We start from the raw sequence: 20,405 nt of genomic DNA, 5'->3' as shown, positions 1-20,405 counted from the left end.
TGATGGGCGGATTTCTCCCATTTTGCTTCACCGAAAAATTTGCGAATCTCCCACAAAACTAGCGTAAAGGCGAAAAGTTCACGAAAAATCCAGAAATCTGAAAGTTCATGGTAAAATCGTCAAATTCAAACATTTTCATGAAAAAAAATCAATGAATTCAAACTATTTCACGAAAAAATTGAGCAAATCAAAAGTTTTCACTGAAATCTAGCAATTCAAATGTTTTCACAAAAAAATCAAGCAATTTGAATGTTATCATGAAAAAATCAAGCAATTCAGACGTTTTCACGAAAAAAATCGTGCAATTCGAACGTTTTCGTGAAAAAATTGAGAAGATCGGAAATTGACTCCGGAGATTCGCGAATTTATTCAGCGGCGAAACGCGGAGATTCACCGCAAATTCTTGCCAGGCAAATTTATTCGCCCATCACTAGTTAGCACTCAGCGTTGCTTCTAAACTGCACTGTGCACTAATACCTCATATTAAATCAATGTGCCCAAATGCTAAAAGCTGTAAAAGCAGCTTTGATCAATGTGTCAGTTTGTTAATTTCTTCTTGACAGTCAGAACAGTTTTGATGGATGTCCTTCTGCATTCTCTAATTCAGTCTTAAATGAGCCCGTAAATGATTTAATCACACACTGACAGATATCTAGACATAGACACACTTTTTTGTCTGCCTAGAGCATATTGTTATAATATACATTGTTTTATATCTAACTTAACTCAACTCCCACTAAGCTGGGTTTCCAAGAGTGAAGCACTGAAACTTCAAAACAGGCTTCACGCTGTAGAAAGTAATGAATTCAATTCTCAATATCTCCACGTGTGCCCCACCTGAAGGTTTCTATATCTATATAACAAGATCAAGAAACATTTTAATGTATTAAAGGTTATACTTTGTTATACTGCATCTTCAACCCTACAGCACAAATTAATGAAAATGCCCCAAATAGTTCCTAGATTCTGTTTCGAATTCACAGCAGAAGTTCTAAAAAGAAAAATGTTACAAGCTCCTGTGCATTAAGTTTCAAATTATAAGATAAACTCATCTCTGATACTGATTGGTAAAATATTGTATCTATAAAATTGGAGATGTAGTTTACTCCGTACAGCTGCCCAATCAAATGTCTCACACGTGTATGTTTTGGAAGTTATTTACAAGGCATCGTTATGCTCATATCCAAATGGAGATTTTACAGCAGTTGCTAAAGAAAGTCCTGTAAATACACGTTGTGTAGTTTCTTTCATAAATTATGAACAAAGAATATCTAAATAGAACCTTGCTTGTCTATTCCAATCGCAATATATTATTTAGGAATTCATTAAAATAAGGTAGCAGAATGTTACAGTATCACAGCATCAGTTAGTGAACTATATCTCCCAGTCTGTTACCAAGATTAGTGTAGTGTCAGCAGGACAGTCACAAACTGAGTCAGACTGGCAAAGAGAAAGAGCAAATTAATCCAAGCAGCAACATTTTTTGTAGATACATTCAAATGGTGTTTAAAATAAATAAAAAAACGACTGACCATTAAACTAAACCATAAAAATGAATGGCTAAAAATAGCATATTTTATATACTGAACGTATTGCACCAGCCTAAAGTTTCAGCTTCTCAATTGCAGCAATGATCCAGGACTTCAAACTTGTCACAGGGGGTCACCATCTTGGAAAGTATCTGTGACACTCACATGCTCAGTGGGCTCTGAGCAGCTGTTGAGAAGCTAAGCTTAGGGGTTGTCACAAATTATCAAGCAGAAAATGAGGTTTGTCTGTAATATAAACTGATGCTACATGGCTGATTACTAAATTCTGATGTTAGTTGCACTGGTTTCTGAGCTGCATGTACTAATTATCTGTATTAATTACTAATCAGCCTTATATTGTGACATTCCTATTCTATGTGTACTGTATATTTTGAGTTGGTCCCTAAGCTCAGTAAGTGACAGCAGCACAGAGCACGTGCAGTGAATCTGCAGAAAAGAAGTTGGGGAGCCATTGGGGCATCTTTGGAGACACAAATCTCTACTGCTAAAGGGCTGTGGTTGCCTTGGGCTGGTATAGAAGCTCAAAACATATCGGACAACATTTTTAGCCTACTTCATTAGTTAAGCTTTAATTCTCCATTAAATGAGAGCTAAATCTTAGCTTCTCAACAGCTGCTCAGAGCCCACAGAGCAAGTGAGTGTTGCAGACACTTTCCAAGATGGTGACCCCTGTGACAAGTTTGAAGTCCTGGATCATCGCTGCTATGGAGAAGCTAAAACTTTAGGCTGGTGCAATAAGTTCAGTATATTAAATATGGCATTTTTAGCCATATTCATTTTTAGAGTTTAGTTCTCCTTTAAGCCATACATTTAAAAATCTCAAATTCATCTGGCACCAGGTGCAGAGTACAGCCCTGCACTTAACATGTGGGGGCAGATGTCAATGTAGGCTCATCAACCGCTCAACCCAATCAGTTTTGCTCATTGCTTGTGCCCTGGAACTGGAGGATGTCAGAATCTACTAGTCACTTATTTGCCAGTGCAGATACCTCCCGTGAGTGGTATGCTGACCCAAAAATCTTGTACTGATCCGTGCAGAGCAAAGAAATCAAAAGTACTGTCCTTTTGCAGCTTCTCTGGTGTGAGAGGCAGTTTATCAATATACTTAGTATAATCAGTATGCTATAATTATACATCCTGTATAATGAGCTCCTTGTAATATGTAAGCATTAGACACAGTCAACAAAGTAGAAATGAGGAGTTGATTTGCACAAAGTTACAGATGGGGGAGGAGATAGAGCAAGGATGAAATCAAAACAAGTGTATTACAATAAAAATAAAGAAAACATTTTTATAATTAAAATAAAATATGTTTTAACATAAACCTCATTCATTTTTCAAATACTGAATACAGGTGTACATTTCCCCACTATCATTTACTCATGGGTCTAAATGGATCACTGTGTTAATGGTCCCCAGAAACACATAAACAAATAAGGTATTTCAGGGGTGTCATTTCTGCAGGGGTTGTTTTCATTTCCTACATTTATTCTATCTATAGAAAGGGTAAAAGGGTATTTTTGTGACGTTGGTTCTTCCACAGATAATGGAGCATTGTTAGTGGAATTTACTTGCATTTTCCCACAAAAGCAGTAGTTGGGGATCAAGCCTGACTTGCAGTATTCACTCCAGTACATTCCACAATCACTTGTGAAAATCAGCGAATCTAGGGGGCAGGGCCAGGCCAAGGTATTTTGGCACCCTAGGCAAGGGCTTCAATCAGTGCCCACCCCACCCAGTCCTGCAATACATGTGCCAATGCCAGTCATTCCCTCAGATTGCTTCCAATCTGTACCTGTGGCAGCATAAGCCAAAACATCCATCATATTATTATCCCCAATTGGTACCTTTGCCAGCGACAGCCAAGAAATTCCATCATATTGCCCCTAATTAGCACCTGTGCCAGCAGGAGCCAAAAATCCATCATATTGCCCCAAACATCTGTGTATCTGTGCCAGCAGCCACCATATTGCCCCATATACCTGAGCCAGCAGCAATCCCTCATATTGCCCCCAAATATTCACCTGTGCCAGCAGCAGCCAAAATAACCACAAAATTGCCCCCAAATATGTATCTGTGCCAGCAGCGGCCAAAAATCCATCATATTGCCCCCAAAATATGTATCTGTGCCAGCAACAGCCAAAATCCATCATATTGCCTACAAATATGTACCTGTGCCAGCAGCTGCCCAAGAAGCAGGTGAGGAGTGCTTCTACCTGCAGTATGAATCATGGGCAGGAACAGGCAGTATAAAAAATTGTGTAGACAAAGTTAAGCGATGTGGTAATGGCGGAGCTCATTCCATACACGCCAGCTCCTCTTCGAACGCAGCTCTCATGATGCGTCGGTCCCTTCCAACCGGCTGCTACAACAATCACTTTTTACCGCTACGGAGCGCTGGTCAAAACATTCTGGAGTCTGGTATGAGTAATATCAATTTTTGGCTTTATTCATGTGCTTAAAGATTACACAAGAGGGGATTTACATCTAACGCGTTTTGTGTCAAAAGACTTGACACTTCATCAGACTCTGATGAAGTGTCAAGTCTTTTGACACAAAAGGCGTTAGATGTAAATCCCCTCTTGTGTAATCTTTACACAATTGTAGTGATTGTAGTACAAAAAATGTAAAAAACTGTTAAAGGTCAAACAAACCAAAAAATTCCCCTTAAAAGTGCCCCCCCCCCATGATGGCGCCCTAGGCAGACGCCTAATCTGCCTACCCCTAGCTCGGGCCCTGCCAGGGGGATGTAAATCATGCTGGAGAACCTTTGAACCGTCTGTCACCTGAAATGTAGTTAGTAAATTACACTATTTTATTGAGGTAAAAGAATAGTTTTTATTTATGATCTTCACAAGAGGTGGCTGAGATGTGCTTCGTAATTCTTGTCTGATTTTTATATTTCCTACACTTGGGATGATTATTTGGTACCAATGGGCTCTGTCTTGTAGATAAATAAAGCTTGGGTTACATTGATAACTAAGGATGCGCCGAATCTACTTTTTGGGATTCGGCCAAATCCCCGAATCCTTTGGTAAAGATTAGGCTGAATACCGAACCAATCTGAATCCAAATTTGCATATGCATATGAAAAGGTGGGGAAAATGGTTTTTACTTCCTTGTTGTGTGACCTCATTTACATATGCAAATTAGGATTTGGTTTGGCCATGCACAAGGATTCGACCGTATCCAAATCCTGCTGAAAAAAGCCGAATCCTGGATTCGGTGCATCCCTATGGATAACCAATGCCATGTAGTCTTTCCATGGAAAGAAGCAGCTGTTTCTAAATCTTGTACAGCAGGAGAATCAGGAAATATATTTCATACCCATTGGTTCAAAACCAGGTCAGTATATCTAAGATCAGATATTTTTTCTGTAAGATTTGGCCTTTGAAATGAAAGGCATTAGTGTCTAAAAGACAGACTGTTACCATTGTCCCTTTTGTACCCTTTCCACTGACATTTCCTAAATTCAAAGCATATTTACTATGTTTTAGAAGCAAACGTGATATTAAATTGCTGGAGTGCAGAGAGATTTGCTTAGATTGGCAATATAATTTGAAAATTTCCTGCAGTCCCTCTAGAAACTTTTAGTTGGGAAACAAATTGACACTCATAAGGAAAAACGGCTTATTTTCCAATGAATGTAATGAAGTGTAGGCAGCTTGTGGTTTAACTACTTTGAGGTTTTTCTCTCTCTCTTTTTTTTTTATTCCTTTCACAAGTCCGTGCCTGATGTTTTCTATCAAGTACATTTCCCATTTAGGTAAAACTGACAATATTGCTTTATTCTTAAAGTAACATGCAAGATCACACTTTGTTTCAGCTGGCTAACTTAGATATAAATCGCTTTATTTTAGGTGAGGTTTAATACCTAATGAAACTATTACAGTTGAGCGACCGATGTAGACATGGTAATTGTAGACAATGATGTACACGTGGGTAATTAACTCTAATATTTAATTAAGATTCCTTAAATCTGAGCAAAACATTATCAGACTCCACAACTCAAGGCCTGATGCATGTGCTTGGACATTTCCATGAATCCAAGCATAACCTTTCAAGCCATTATTCAAGAAAGTCAATAAAAAAGAACATTTTCAAGCACTTACTTGCCTCATTCACTGGGGGTTCTCTTCCATAGCACTGGTATATTCTTATCATTGACATGGGAAACCAGCATCAGGATTTCTCCCATAGTATTCCTTTACACAACCAATATCACCTGACCCCTTACAACCCTCCGTGTTGCTTAGGTTTACGTCACCGCTGATGCGTTTCGCCAAATAGGCTTCTTTCTTGAGTGATCAAGGAAGAAGCCTCCAGAAACGGGGTTAAACCATGTGGGTATTCACCTTCCCTAAAAATCTTTTTTCTTTACTATTGAACACAGCGCACTATTCTGATGTTGTCTGAGTATATATGAAACTAATTTCACCTGCACTCCATTTTCCTTTTTTTGAGGTAGCATTTTTTGGAACATCAATGGGTTTATAAAGGAGAACTCTTGATTCTTTTCAAAAAGGCCTGCATTCTAAGGGTGAAATAAAGTTATATAAAGTTATTTGTTCAGCCATATACATATATATCCTTATGTAATAAAAGGCATGGAGTTTTCTCAGGTGCAGTAACCCATATAAACAATTTTGCTTTTAAACAGGTGACATAAAATGCTAGTTGCTAATTGGTTGCTACAGGTGATTAGACCTGTAGTAAATGTTACACCTTTTATTACATAACCCCCATTGCTTATTATTTATTGGGACACTGACTCTGAATGAGGCATTGAAGCCATATCCTATGTGGTTAATTAACACACATTTAGATTCATGATGTGTGACTGCATAGAAGCCAGTTCAGCCAACAGAACTTATCTTTGCTTCTAATTCTTTTTCCTACCATTATACGAAACTTATTTTTTTCCAGTATTTGGGAAGACACATCTTTAATAGTATCTTCTAAACTACTTAGTACTATTGATTAACCAGAAATTTGGTAATTGTTTAGCTTGGCTCAGGTCTTTTTGAGTGGTAGTAATTAAACTATTTGGCATTGGTTACTCATTAATAAGGTAATAACAATCTCTACAAAGCATTTCTCTTTGCCCGATGGTAATGGCTGACTGAAATCTAAAAACAGCACAATATCGCCATCTTGTGACAGATTGAATGCACAAAATATATCACATAACAAGCACTTTAGGATTCAACAATAGACGGAATTGATTGGTATCAGTTAATCTTAAAGTGGCCATAGACGTAACAATTACGATCTTTCTTGGAAGAAAGATAGTTTGTTTCAATACACACGTGTAGAGCTGAATCGTCAGATATACAGGTAGTAACAATAGAATTCTCTCTGTATCTGACGATTCAGCACTAACAGTGGCCGATGCTTCAAAGGCACCAGATCAAAATTTTCCATCCAGCCCCATCGACGAGCCGACTGATATCCAAGTCTTCTGCCAATATCGGTCGGCTCTTTTTCCACCATACACGTACCCAATATCATATGAAAATTCGTTTTGTACGATATTGTCTGTGCATCTATAGCCACCTTTAGAGATACACTGAATCCAGGATTAGTTTCAGGATTCGGTTTGCGATTCGGCCTTTTTCAGCAGGATTCAGATTCGGCTGAATCCTTCTGCCCGGCCTATCCGAATTTGCATATGCAAATATTATTGGGGTTAATATCACTTGATGTGATAGCAATCCTAAGGATTTGTTTTATTGCCACAAAAGTGATACTAGCTTTGCATCACTAGCAAAATCTATAGCACTCCCTGAAACAGGTGACCATGGCTTTTCTCTTCCCAAACCAGCCTGGCAAGTTACAACTCCCTGTAACTCCCAGCACAGCATTCTCTACACAGGAATCTCTCTTAGGTGAGTTTTTGCTGTAGGATGGAGGAATGTTTTGCAAAACACACTGCACAGATGTTCAATAATTTGGACCTACAAGTTTATTTGCAGGAACTTGTAACTCGTCTATCAAAGTGTACTTCGCCAGGTTCAGGTGGGCAAACTTTCATTATAAAGATAGAGCATCCACTTTTAAATCACACTCAACATAACCCTTTCCATGCTGATTTTCTTCATGGCAAAAATTCTCTAGCGAAAATTCTCTCACCACTATTGTATGGTGAAATATAGTGGCAAAAATGTACGCCAGGAGAAAATTCACCATATTTCTCTTGAAAAAGTGAACTTGCGATTTTTAGTAAATACTGTATGGAAACGTGTTGTGAAAATACACCTGGCGACGTGAGGCAAACTTTGGTGAAGTCAGATGAAGAGAGAATTTACACTTTAGTAAATGTGCCCCATAGAGCCCTTTTGAAAAAGATAAATCAAGTTAATTAGAATTAATTAAATGATTTCCCGTTTATCTGTAATAATAAAGCAGTACCTTGTGCATAAACCCATATTGCCCAAGATATATTAATACATTTACTATGGTGTTAATTCGCCACACAACACCAGGCATCACTGTGTAAAATCTTTGTTAATTTTTTTTACATGTTTTTTCTTTGAGCAACTTCTGACGGAACTTACTTACAAAGGTCTGAAGCAGTGAAAAATACCGGCGGCAAATCTGGCATTCTCATGGTATAAAATAACACACACCTTGACAAATTTAATTTACCCCTTGCTTTTTACACCATGTTTTCAACTAATTTTATTTTATACAGCATAATAAATAAGCCCCATATGTGGCTTGATCACTACACAGACACACGTAGGGGCAAACTCATTTATTTTTTGCATTTATGGTTTACTTTAATGTGATTTGCGTAAATCATGCAAACACAAAAACCTGCCCCTTGGCCCCTTAGCCTATAGGAAGATATAGCAAGAAAAAGAAATACAAACTGTATTGATCGCATTTATTTATGCATGTAATACTGTATACATGTTCAAATGTATCTGCATTGTACATATATGAATATACATAGTGTATACGTTTTCAAAATAGCAGAAAAATAGACAAACTCTTTATAGAGATGCATGTGCATCATTTGAGAAAGAGTTGCTAAGCTTTGACTCTGTAAAGCAAGGTAGTTATATACATATATACAGTACTGGGGATTCTATAAATAGACTACATGTCATACATGATGTAGCTACAATAAATATCAACCAATAATTGTGTTAAAGAAGCAACATTAAAAACGACAAATGTGTCATTTTTCTATTATTTCGAACAGGACATGAGGGCTCAGTTATGAAAGAGGGTAAGGTGCAAAGTGAAAATAACAGTTACCAAGCTCCATGTGGCTCCATGTCCAGAATGCACCTTGCTCTGCTGTATTTGAGACTGTTTAATTTGCACCGATCATGTAGATAACTCATTGCTGTGCACATGCACGGCCCTCTCTTATGGTCTAGATCAGTGGTCCCCAACCAGTAGCTTGTGAGCAACATGCTGGTCACCAACCCCTTGAATGTTGGATGTTGCTCCCAGTGGTTTTAAAGCAGATGCTTATTTTTCAATTAATTTTGGTTGCATAAAAACCATTTGTACTGCCAAACAGAGAGTCCTATAGGTTACCAGGGGCTACCAAACAGCCAATCCCAGCTCGTATTTGACATCCCCGTGGTGTTTTTTAAGCTTGTGTTGCTCTCCAACTCTTTTTTACATTTAAATGTGGCTCAAGAGTAAAAAAGGTTGGGGACCCCTTGTCTAGATGGAGAATCTTGGGCATATCAGAAGCTCTATACCTATTCAATGATTAAGGTAGTGTATTAGTACAGGGCTTTGGAGTACTTGATACACTGACAAAGACTAAGGCGCCCGATTACTAAAGCACGGTAAAAATATGCGCACAAAATATAGACAAATTTATCGGTGAATATGTTTTCACCAGGTTATTAACCTGTGGTAAATATAAACTTGCGAATTTTCTTGCGCAATAATGTGTTCATCAGTTATCAGATAAGCTGAAAATAACGCTACGTACACATTAATGCCCGGGTTACTAAACAGCGTAATGTGGGAAAGACAAAATTAACACCAAAATATTCGCAAAATTTTACCGCCATCTATATAGTGGTGGTAAATTATTTTTCCGTCAGAAAATTTGCAAGGGAACAGGAAATATCCCATAATATTCTTTTTACCCATCATTCTTTGCTGTAGCCATTGCTGACAGGAGACAGATCTGTAGCTATTGCTGACAGGATGTTTTGGCTTCTGCTTGTTGCTCTGTTGCAACAGCAGCAGTTTCAGCTCAGAGGCGTATTATTGGCAGCGGCATCACAGTCCAAGGATTCGTCAGCCTCTACGATTTCGACAGCGCTCGATACTTGAAGACATGACTGAACAGGCAGGCCATACTTGCCTTGTATTTCCCAGGATCTGAACCCACTCACAGCAAGATCACAGGCCATTTCAAGCATATTGAAACTGCTGGGTGTTAAATTTTTACATTTAAAACATTATCGGGGGAATGTAATAAATGTCGGTAACGGAAAAACTATTCGCAATGCGAAAAGTCATGCATTTGCTCAAACAAGTTTTGTTTTGCGTGAATTTAATTTAGCTTTTGCGAAACCCGGAAACTGTTTAGCAAGCACTTCCGACAGTGGAAGACCGTTTGCGAATTTTATAGTTTGCGCCAATGCTCAGTCAATGTAATAAAACTTCTTACTGAAAAAGTCGTTATGTTTGCTCCAAAAGATTACGACACCCTCAAGCACTTCTTAAAGGAGAAGGAAACCCCCTGGGCGCAAAACCCCTCCCCCCCTCCCCTGTGTTGCCTCCCCTCCCTCCTCCCCCCTGGCTTACCTGTCCCCCTGGGCAAATGCCCCTACACAGGGGAGGAGGGAGGGGTTTTGTGCCCAGGGGGTTTCCTTCTCCTTTAAGAGTGCACAATTAAAATTTGCAATGCAATAACAGTTTAAGGAACAATATTACATTGCGAGATGTGGATTTTTAGTCTTATTGGTGCGAATTGGTTTGCTCTTTGCAACTTTTATTACATTCTCCCATATGAGTTTTGAAGATGCATTTCTGGCCATAAATGTCACAGTAAAAATTTTCATAATAACCGCCATAAAATATAGCATAAACTTAAACTTAATTTGTCGCCAGAAAATTCGTAACTCGCTAAAATTACCACTATGGTAAGTTGATTCGTTAATGTAGTTATCGCAAGTGATTGCAATGACTTCTGAGCACATCGCTGTTTAGTAAACGTAGTCGCTGCGCAGCAATAACTTCCGGAAACATATAGTCAAATTTACCGAGCTTTAGTAAACTGACCCCTAAATTAGCACTCATAAACATGGACCCCATTATTACACGGGCAGTAGTGCCTATCCCTTCATAAATGAGCCCACATTATCTTGCAACTAATTTCTTACTGAAAATATACAGTTTTAGGTCATACAGTACATCCACGGCAACAAGGGTAATATATTTGTACCCACAGCCTTTAAGCGCTATATTCCTTTTCTGGTTACAAATGATTTATACAGCTAATCCATAAGAAAATATTAAGCACGCTGATTTATCTTACTCAGCTAACAGCCAAAATAATCGCCAGTGTTAATAAAATAAGTACAGTCTATAACATTCTATATTATACGTTAGCAACGTGGAAAACATAAAAATGAATTACTCTTACAAGTTAGTAAAATAACAGAACTGGATACAGACTCCCATGGATGGTGTGTTAATATGGGGTTGCTATAGGGGAGGTATAATTCATATTACAAATCATGGAGTTTGCTTTGTGAAACAATGGTAAGAAAGATAAAGCGAAAGAAAAGAAGGATTAAAGTGATACTGACACTAAAAATGTTCTTTTCAAAATATTAATCTACATTAAAAGGTGCAAAAAAAGCTAATATCAAGCACTGCAGCAGTATACTATGTACAAGAGCAGTAGTAAAGCATGAATAAGTGTTATTAAAAAAGTGAAAAATACTCACAGTTCAACCCAGTCTATGAGTGCATATATACATACAAAACAGCAGAAGGATGTGTTTTTTTTTCAAAAAAGTAAACTAAAAAGTGGTTTAAAAGTTCAAATACATTTATTAGGACAATACATGTGAAGGCCTATTGCGTTTCGTGCCTATTGGGGCACTTACTCATAGGCTTTTTTGAAAAAAACTCACATCCTTCTGCTGTTTTCTACATTAGAAGTTACCTGTAGGTCACGTTGATCCTTTTTTGCTGATAGTTTTGCTTTTGTAAGTAATTGTTACTTGAAGTTCCTAAACCTGACTGTTTGGCCAACCTGACTATCTCTTCTCAGGCTGTCTGTTAGAGTTTCCAAGGCTAATGGACTACTGCAGCACAAATATGGCAGCCGCCATACAGAGAATCATGGGGTTAAGAAAGGTAATGGAAAAGCATCAGGCGAATACTTTTATGGCAAAGTTATAAATAGTATTCAATGATGATGGTGTTATGGTAAAAAAAGATTATTTTCTGGTGTCAGTATCTCTTTAATGAAGAAATGGGGCAACTGAAGATATGAATACACCGGTTCAGATACGTCATGTCATGCAATTAAGCATAACTTTCATGCTTTTCTTTTTTGACCTGTACTTCCACTTTCATGCTGGGACAGCAGCACATCATGCACTTTCCAGGTTCTTGCTTGCCAGCAACCTCACTGGTCATGTAACTGATTATCAGCAACCTGATTGGTCATGTAATGGATTGTCAACAACCTGATTGGTCATGTGACTGATCAGTAACCTGACTGGTCATGTAACTGATTTTCAGCAACCTGATTGGTCATGTAACTGATTATCAGCAACCTGATTGGTCATGTAATGGATTGTCAACAACCTGATTAGTCATGTGACTGATCAGCAACCTGACTGGTCATGTAACTGATTTTCAGCAACCTGATTGCAACAATTGCCTCACTTGACTTAATTTTATGAACGTTATAGTTTTCAAACCATAATATAATATTAATACTTGGGAGGAGGGGAATGAAAAAACCCCAATGGTCCCTAAAATACATTTTATGCTGTCTTTTTTTTCTTTAGAAAGTGCAATATTTAAATTGGCCAATCCAATTAACAGTATGAAGCTTAGTAGCAGTACATTCTCTGTGATTGTGCAAAATATTATAATTAGTGCTCTTTTCCTTATAGTACAATACTTTGACACATTCTGATGAATTCTTGAAAGCAGTCAAACACATTTGGACCAAATTACATATCTGTCAAAACAGGGAATACTTTGCTAAATATGCCAATTTGTGAAAACTTAGAATACATTAGGATACTCCAGTTTAAGTTTTGATAAAGCTGCCCCAAAATGACACGTGAACACCTTCCGCCTCCATATAGCCTGAGCTGAGGATAGATTAAATGATCTCATCTATATATTATTAAAACAACTGACTTGCCAAAGGTTGGCTGATACTGTAAAATAAAAAAACCCTGATTTCATCAGATTGATGCATACCTAAAGTACAGCAACTTAGAATTTAAGGTAAAAAAATGATTATGGCTTGAAGAGTATGTATATGCAGGACCTGACTACCCTGTTAATACTGCACTTGCATTTGGTGTGTGTTAAGTGCTTTTACTTCCAGTACTCGTACTTACAACTGGTCGATCATATGCATAAATGTAAGATAGTAAAAAAGATCTTGTATGCTGAAGTATTGTTTTAGAAAAAGAAACCAATACCGGGACAAAGTTAGGCACAGAGAGGTAAGACACAAAGTAGTAAAGGTCCTAGAAAGAACTAAGAATGAGAGCTTTATCCAGTACCTCAGACCTAGTAAAAAGAGCCAGCAAGAGGAGTGTATGTTATAACCCTCTCCCACTGTATAACCCAATGTATTATTGATTCCAAGAACATTAAACAACTTTGATTTCATTAAAGCCAGCCTCTCCTTTAAAGAAGAATAAATGTGCAGTACCAAGTATAAAATACTTTTTGTTGCGACAACTACAAGTCTGCTTCATTCATGTCTGACATATCTGCCATTAGGTACCCAATGCCGTAACGTCCATTCGGAGCAGTATCCACTTTTAGTGTTGGTGATCCTGTTTGCTTTCGATAAATGCTACTTCCAATATTTGGAGATGGCATTTCACTCTGGATCTTCTCGTGGATTAAGCTTGCATCATCTTCAAGATTTGATGTTTCTTTGATCATTTTTCCTCTTTTATAGGACACAGATGCCAGGCTTCCAGTGCTATCACCAATAAGGTTACAGGAGCGGACAATGAATACTAATGGCACAGGTAACAGTGCAAATACAATTAGTGATATACAGAGAGCAAGGCCCCATGGAGGATAACTTTGAAGTTCTTCACTGGCCTAGGATGAAAGCAAATAAAATGTGACCAATTCAGACGTAATTTCAATGGAAACTACACTAAAATATTATTGCATTTTTAATCGTTATAGTTCCAAAATGCTCTTTTTATAGGATTGTGTATTCCTACACACTATTTCCCTCTAGCTACTGTTGTACTAAGCATGCAACTCTCTCACTGGCTGGGTAATAATGATTCTCTGCACTGATGCTAGGTCCAGATGTAATTGCTGTATACTGAGGGGCACATTTACTTAGCTTGAGTGAAGGATTAGAATAAAAAATACTTTGCATTTCTAAGTATTTTTTTGGCTACTTCGACCATCGAATTAGCTACTTCGACTACGACTACGTATCAAACGATTCGAACTAAAAATTGGTCGACTATTCGACCATTCAATAGGTCCCCATAGGCTTTCCTACCAATTTGGGATCGAAGGAAAATTGTTCGATTGATGGATTAAAATCCTTCGAATTGTTCGATTTGAAGGATTTAATCGTTCCTTTGATCACAGGAATTGCGGTATATCCTTTGACTTCGATATTCGATGTCGAAGGATTTTACTTTGACGGTCGAATATCAAGGGTTAATTAACCCTCGATATTTTATAACATAGTAAATGTGCCCCTGAGTGTAGCAGTCAGCGCTACGCAATATGTTGGTGCTATATAAATACATGTTTATATTAATAATAAAAGGAGAAAGAGCATCCAACATAGTTATGTCTTCTCCCTGGGCTCGGAGGATTGGTTTTCTTTTTAAAGAACAGAGTTGGAATGTTTGTAAAGTATAACAGGCACATTTTCTATAAAAACAGGAACTTTAGATCAGATTTCATTTTCTATTGAATACAATATAGAAATCTGTTGCAATTCAAACACCTACTGTATAAGGTATGAATCCAAAAAAGCCATAATTTTTTTCATCCATCCAAATGCTAGATCCTACAAGCAAAATTCTGCAGAGTACTTAATCAAACCATAAAGAAGAACTAAAGCTTAAATAAAGAAGTATGGCTGAAGAGCTGTACCTTATATTTCTGTACCAGCTCAAGGCAACCACAGCTCTTTAGCAGTTAGGGTCAATGCACAATCTACTGAATATATACAGTATAATATATATATATATATATATATATATATATATATATATATATATATATATATATATATATATATATATATATATATTGTGGTAGAGTGACTAGGAAAAGGTGGAAAAAGGTCACTCTAGCCTTTAATTTCTCCCCAGGTACAGAGATAGGCTCCAGGAAGGGAGTTATTAAACAGAGAAGCAGTGCTCTGTTTAAAGACTTTAGTAGCCAGGGACTCCATTCCACAGATCCAGTCCAGAGATTGGAGTTCACCTTCCACATGAAAGCTGTCCTGTGGAAAGACTATTTAAGTTAATTCGAATGGGAGAGTCTCTCATTAGGGCACAGCAGGTAGGAGACCTGGTTGTGTGAGGAACTCCCAGAGGAGCTGGGGGTGCTGCCTGTTACTGCAAGAAGCAGAGGGAGCCTGTGACTCTCACAGAGAGTATTGTGAAGAGAGTGAGGAAGCCAGGAGGCTGAATATTACCTGGGAGAAAGTCCTGTGAGTACAGGGGTGAGCCAAACTATTTGTTGTGCTGGTAGTACACAAGGGGCCCAGTCTAGTCAGGGACTGCTTCAACGTGTGAAGGTAGTGCCCAGTGGGCTAGGTTTTTATTTTATGATTTATGTTTGTTTGCCACAATGGTCACCCCTGTGTCTGTGCATTATTGATGGTGTGTGTTTAAAAGTTGGAAAATAAACCTGTGTTTTCCTTGAAGAAGCTGTGTGTCCCTGTCTTTCTGCTCCTTTGTCCTATGCTGCCTGCTCACCATTGACACCACCATTGCCACAATATATATATATATATATATATATATATATATATATATATATATATATATATATATATATATATATATATATATATAAATGTCACAGTAAAAGGCTGATTGGTAAATTATTCAGATTATTGGTACATGACAGCTCAGAATCAGAATTTCATAACCAGCCCTGTAACATCATCTTATATTACAGACAACCCTATTTTTTTTGTTTGATGATTGATGTCGACCCCTAAGCTGAGCTTCTCGACAGCTGCTCAAAGCACACTGAACTTGTGCATGTTGCTGACACTCCTAGCATAAGAGAGTAGAGGAGAAACTTCTGTGACAACTTTGAAGGCCTGGATCAATACTACTATAGAGATGCTGAACCTTTAGGCTGGTTCAAAAAGTTCAGTATATATAAAATATGGTATTTCTACCCATATTAGGTTTTTAGGGTTTATTTCTCCTTTAACTCTAATTGCAAACTCAGGTGCTGATTCATTTGTCTTTCACCAAAGTGCAATGATTCGCTGTAGAGCAGCTTTTCCAAATCATTAACCCCCCTGTCCCATTGCCTCCTATTGCATTTATCTAACATAATTTCCTTCCAGTTTTAGTGCTTAATGATTTGATGGGGGTGACACTTATCATGCACAATAAATTATTTGATTAATCCATCAATTTGTTAAACATTTTCCTGACAATCAGGGAAGTGTTAAAATTAAGTATACAAACCCATACAGACAGAATAAATTTTTATGTTAAGTATACAAACAGAATAAATTTTTTATGAGTTATGATGTATTATGTTGGTAACAGTTCAATCATTAACATAAGTAGAGGCCCATGGGCAATAGATCATATGCCTTACTCCTTGCCACCCTTTTATACCCACCCACACCTGTACATGAATTGTGCCTTAAAGATTCCATAGTCAAAACCTATGTATCACCGAAAGTATGTCCATGAGTTCAGGTAGTCCATTAAGAAGTTAAAATGATGGAGGTCATTCAGAATAAAAACACCATCTGTTGTGTATAACACTTTAAGGCTGATTTAGGAATACTCAACTGCTAAAACCATACAAGAGTTCCTTAACACTTGCGGGTTTTCCAAAAGATAAAAAGTTCTGCACCTAAAAGGTTTGAGCAATCTTAAAATCTCCCCACACCCAACCCCTGGGTTTGATTTATTACTTTTTTCCTGACTGGGTTAAGGCAAAAAACTGCAGAAACTGTAAGCTATACTATGAACTCACTTGCATATTCTGCTATTGATTTCTTTGGCTTGGATTGGTTAATGAGCGCAGACAACACAAGCGAGTTCAGGAACTTACCCACAGTTTTGCAAATCATTTGCCAGAATCTGGACAGACGAAGCTTCATAAATCTGCCCCTTGGATTTATTAATGTTTATATTTGTTTTTTTAAAAAACTTGATCACAAAACAAAAATCTCAAATGGAAAAAACTAATTTGCTATGAATTCAAAAATACACTTCCATTTATGTGAAAGGAGACATTTTGTTTAAAAAATAAGAATATACCAGTGCGTTATACTCATTTAGATATAGAAGAACTGTGCTTAAAAAGTAGTGTTTCAGGCTGTTTTATTGAATATTTCTGCAAAAACCATAATAATCGCTCCCTTCCACTTCCTGTTTCCTGAATTCACAGGCTGTGCAGAGGAGCTGGCGGCTCTCAGCTCACTGCACTGTAGGATATCTAGTATAGGTAAATCTAAAAACAACTGGACTTGCTGAGTAATCATTGAAGACGTTTCACTACTCATCCGAGCAGCTTCTTCAGTTCAACTGACTGGTGTGGGAAGTTCTCGTCATATAAACTCTTCCACTAATCCAATCACAATGGCACATTGTAACTCTTCAAGGAGTTGCATGACACATTGGATAATCCTTGAATTTGAAAAAATCTGGGATTACTTTTTTTTGCTGTTATTTCATAGAACTGGAGAAATTCTATAAAGCCACCTAACATTCCAATTGACCTGTTCTAGTAAATATTTGTTTTTCCTAAAGTGCAAATATTATTTACAAGTTACAAAAAGCCAAAGGTGTATTTTTCAGATTTCAGATTCAGGACTACAGATCACATAACTGTAACTACAGTTGCAATTACATTCAAAGAGAACTTCAAATCCATTGAAAAATATATTATTCATTTTATACTGGAAAGTTGTTAATATTTGAAAAAGTAATATGACAAAAATGCTTAATTATATATTTTAAAGACTTAAGAATACCTTTTCTGCGATCCATGCATAGTAGCCTGGTGGAGTGAAACCCATCTGAACTATACTCGCTATCAGAAGAATAGTTAACAAGACAGGAGAGATGTATTTCCACATATAGTAATAATATCTGTATGGGGTAAATCCAAGCATGTCCTTTAAATCATCTATGAATCTACAAGAAAATGAAGTAAAGACATTAATATAAAGTGGTTGTCTGGGTTTTGCAGATTCTACAGTCAATATGTCACTTGATCAAAATGAAAAATGTGTTAGAACAGCTAAGGCTGCATACAATTCAGGAGACAAGGCATGTGACACTAATAGGCTTATTTATCAAACTATGTACAGCAGAAACCTAGAGTAAAAAGTGGTGTAAAATAAGTTCTTTATAAAGTTGTGTATTTCAAGCTGTCAATAATGATCTCTGAAATAATCATTTAAAAATAACTATTTAGAAAGGTTTGTATTTTTCTCTGTCCTTTTTTTAAAACTTGATGTATAAAACTAAAAAATGCCAGTTTCTCCCTCTAAGTAAACAGGCTATTTTCCTATACATTTGTTCAGCCAGTGGGTCAGACAAGCAGATCATATGAAATGTGTCTACACAGAGAGATCAGTCATTCAATGGATTTAACAAATATTTTAGGAAGGGTTAATAGTATAGAGCATGTGATATATTGGTTGGCAGTAGGGGTGCCAACAAAATGGTTAAATAGTGCATAAAGCTATAAGTGGATCTTTGTTCATCTGCTGCTTTTATTAGTGCAATGGAACTTATTCTGATTGTATTCTCGTCTTGTAGCCTATTGGCCAGCTAATACATGAGGGGGCAGATTTATCAAGGGTAGATTTGAAAATTTGAATTTTCGAACGATAATCAACAATATAAATTCAAAACGCTCAAATTCAAATTGTTAATTATCCGAACTCAATTCGAGCTTTAATTTGAATTTGAAAAATTGAGAACATTGAAAAAACAACTGCCAATCATCACGTATATATGAAATTGCTTATTCTGCTGAATGTAGAATGGTCCTTTATACAAAATTACCAATATGGGATTATAAATTCTAAATATTCTATTTCTAATGTGCCTAACAGATTAGTACTAATAAAATACAGTGAGTTAGTGTATTGCCGTCAGGTTGATCCTTATATACAGTAGTTATCAACAGTATTACAATGAAATTGCCAGTACTTACTTGTCTATGCCATATATCCAGGCAATTGTAACATTCTCCAAAATAACCACAACCAGCAGTGGTAATGTAGCAGAATAGTCATCAAACATAGTAACAAAGTAATTTCCAGACCTCTGTACAAAGAGTAGGCCAATGCAGAATGCTAATAGGCAGCATCCAACTGAAACGGAAATAGGAGGGAAAGAAACATTTTTACAAAGTGTTTTGCTGTATCTCTGTTCATTACAGGAAGCACCAAATCCCGGAAGCTAAATAACTCTTACACAAAACGCAGCCGATGGCCTTAGATACAATAAAATGTATTCACAGTATATAAAACCAGCTTACCAGTGAGTGGTTCCTTCCGTACTTTAAATGTATCAACAAGAGGAGTTATAATGCCTTCAATGGTTCCAAACATACTGCCGAGGCCCAAGTTTACTAACATGAGAAAAAACATCACTGACCAAAAGGGAGAAGCAGGAAAATGTGTCATCGCTTCAGTGAAAGCAATAAAAGCCAACCCAGTCCCTTGGACCGACTGAAAGACAAAGAGAAAATAAAGGTGTGTTAATGAAACCTAACAAAAAATCTAACATATAAAAATATTCCACACAATAATAACTTCATTTTCTTAATTAATGAAATTATTGAATTATTTATGAAAATGTATGATTTTTTAATTTAGACACACATGACAATATTTTAAGTCCCTGATTGACTCATGGAGTTATCACCCACAGATACCAGGAAAACTCCCATTGGGCGCAGGTGTGAGTGGGCCCTCTTGCTTCTAACCATTTAGCATATTTTATGGTCATTTACTATTGTTTATGGGAAACAAATTAATAATGGAAGAATATATTAAATAGATATAAAAGACTGGGATAATAAAGAGGCTGAGTGAGGAGAGGAGGAATAATAGTTTGGAAAGTGGGTCCATGGTCTAAGGTGGGCCCAAAGTCTAAGGTTTTCTGGTGAGCCCATGGCATCCCAGTCCGACACTGATCACCCATTCCTTTTAGTCTTCGCAAATGTAAGAGGCAGCCCCTCCCTTCTAGAGCATGAGACCACACATCTCCCAGTCCCTTTTGATGGCTGGTATCAGGGTGCATAAATATTTGGATATGAACTATGTCTGTATTCGTCACGGAAAAGAAAACTACTTTATTTGCTTGCAGATTTCTTGCGTGCAAGCAGCCTGAGTGTTGCACACAAACGAGAATCTGATACTGAAACAACACTTTAAACCTACTG

The 20,405-nt window shown here is 37.2% G+C and overlaps 1 protein-coding gene across 1 annotated transcript in view; it reads right to left on the bottom strand.

Annotated features, from left to right (window-relative positions):
* Positions 1-11,587: 11,587 nt before the first annotated feature.
* Positions 11,588-20,405, bottom strand: part of slc6a15.S (solute carrier family 6 (neutral amino acid transporter), member 15 S homeolog) — a 47,049-nt gene continuing 38,231 nt past the window's right edge. Inside the window, exons 9-12 of the mRNA XM_018256031.2 lie at positions 19,497-19,689; positions 19,170-19,329; positions 17,977-18,139; positions 11,588-13,856 (exon numbers count right to left, since the gene is read on the bottom strand). Of these exons, the coding sequence (XP_018111520.1) occupies positions 13,482-13,856; positions 17,977-18,139; positions 19,170-19,329; positions 19,497-19,689 (891 nt within the window). The 3' untranslated portion in view covers positions 11,588-13,481. The remainder of the gene's footprint in view (positions 13,857-17,976; positions 18,140-19,169; positions 19,330-19,496; positions 19,690-20,405) is intronic.

Source organism: Xenopus laevis, chromosome 3S (genome assembly GCF_017654675.1).
Source record: "Xenopus laevis strain J_2021 chromosome 3S, Xenopus_laevis_v10.1, whole genome shotgun sequence".
Taxonomy (NCBI): domain Eukaryota; kingdom Metazoa; phylum Chordata; class Amphibia; order Anura; family Pipidae; genus Xenopus; species Xenopus laevis.
This window is presented reverse-complemented; position numbering and strand designations above follow the sequence as displayed.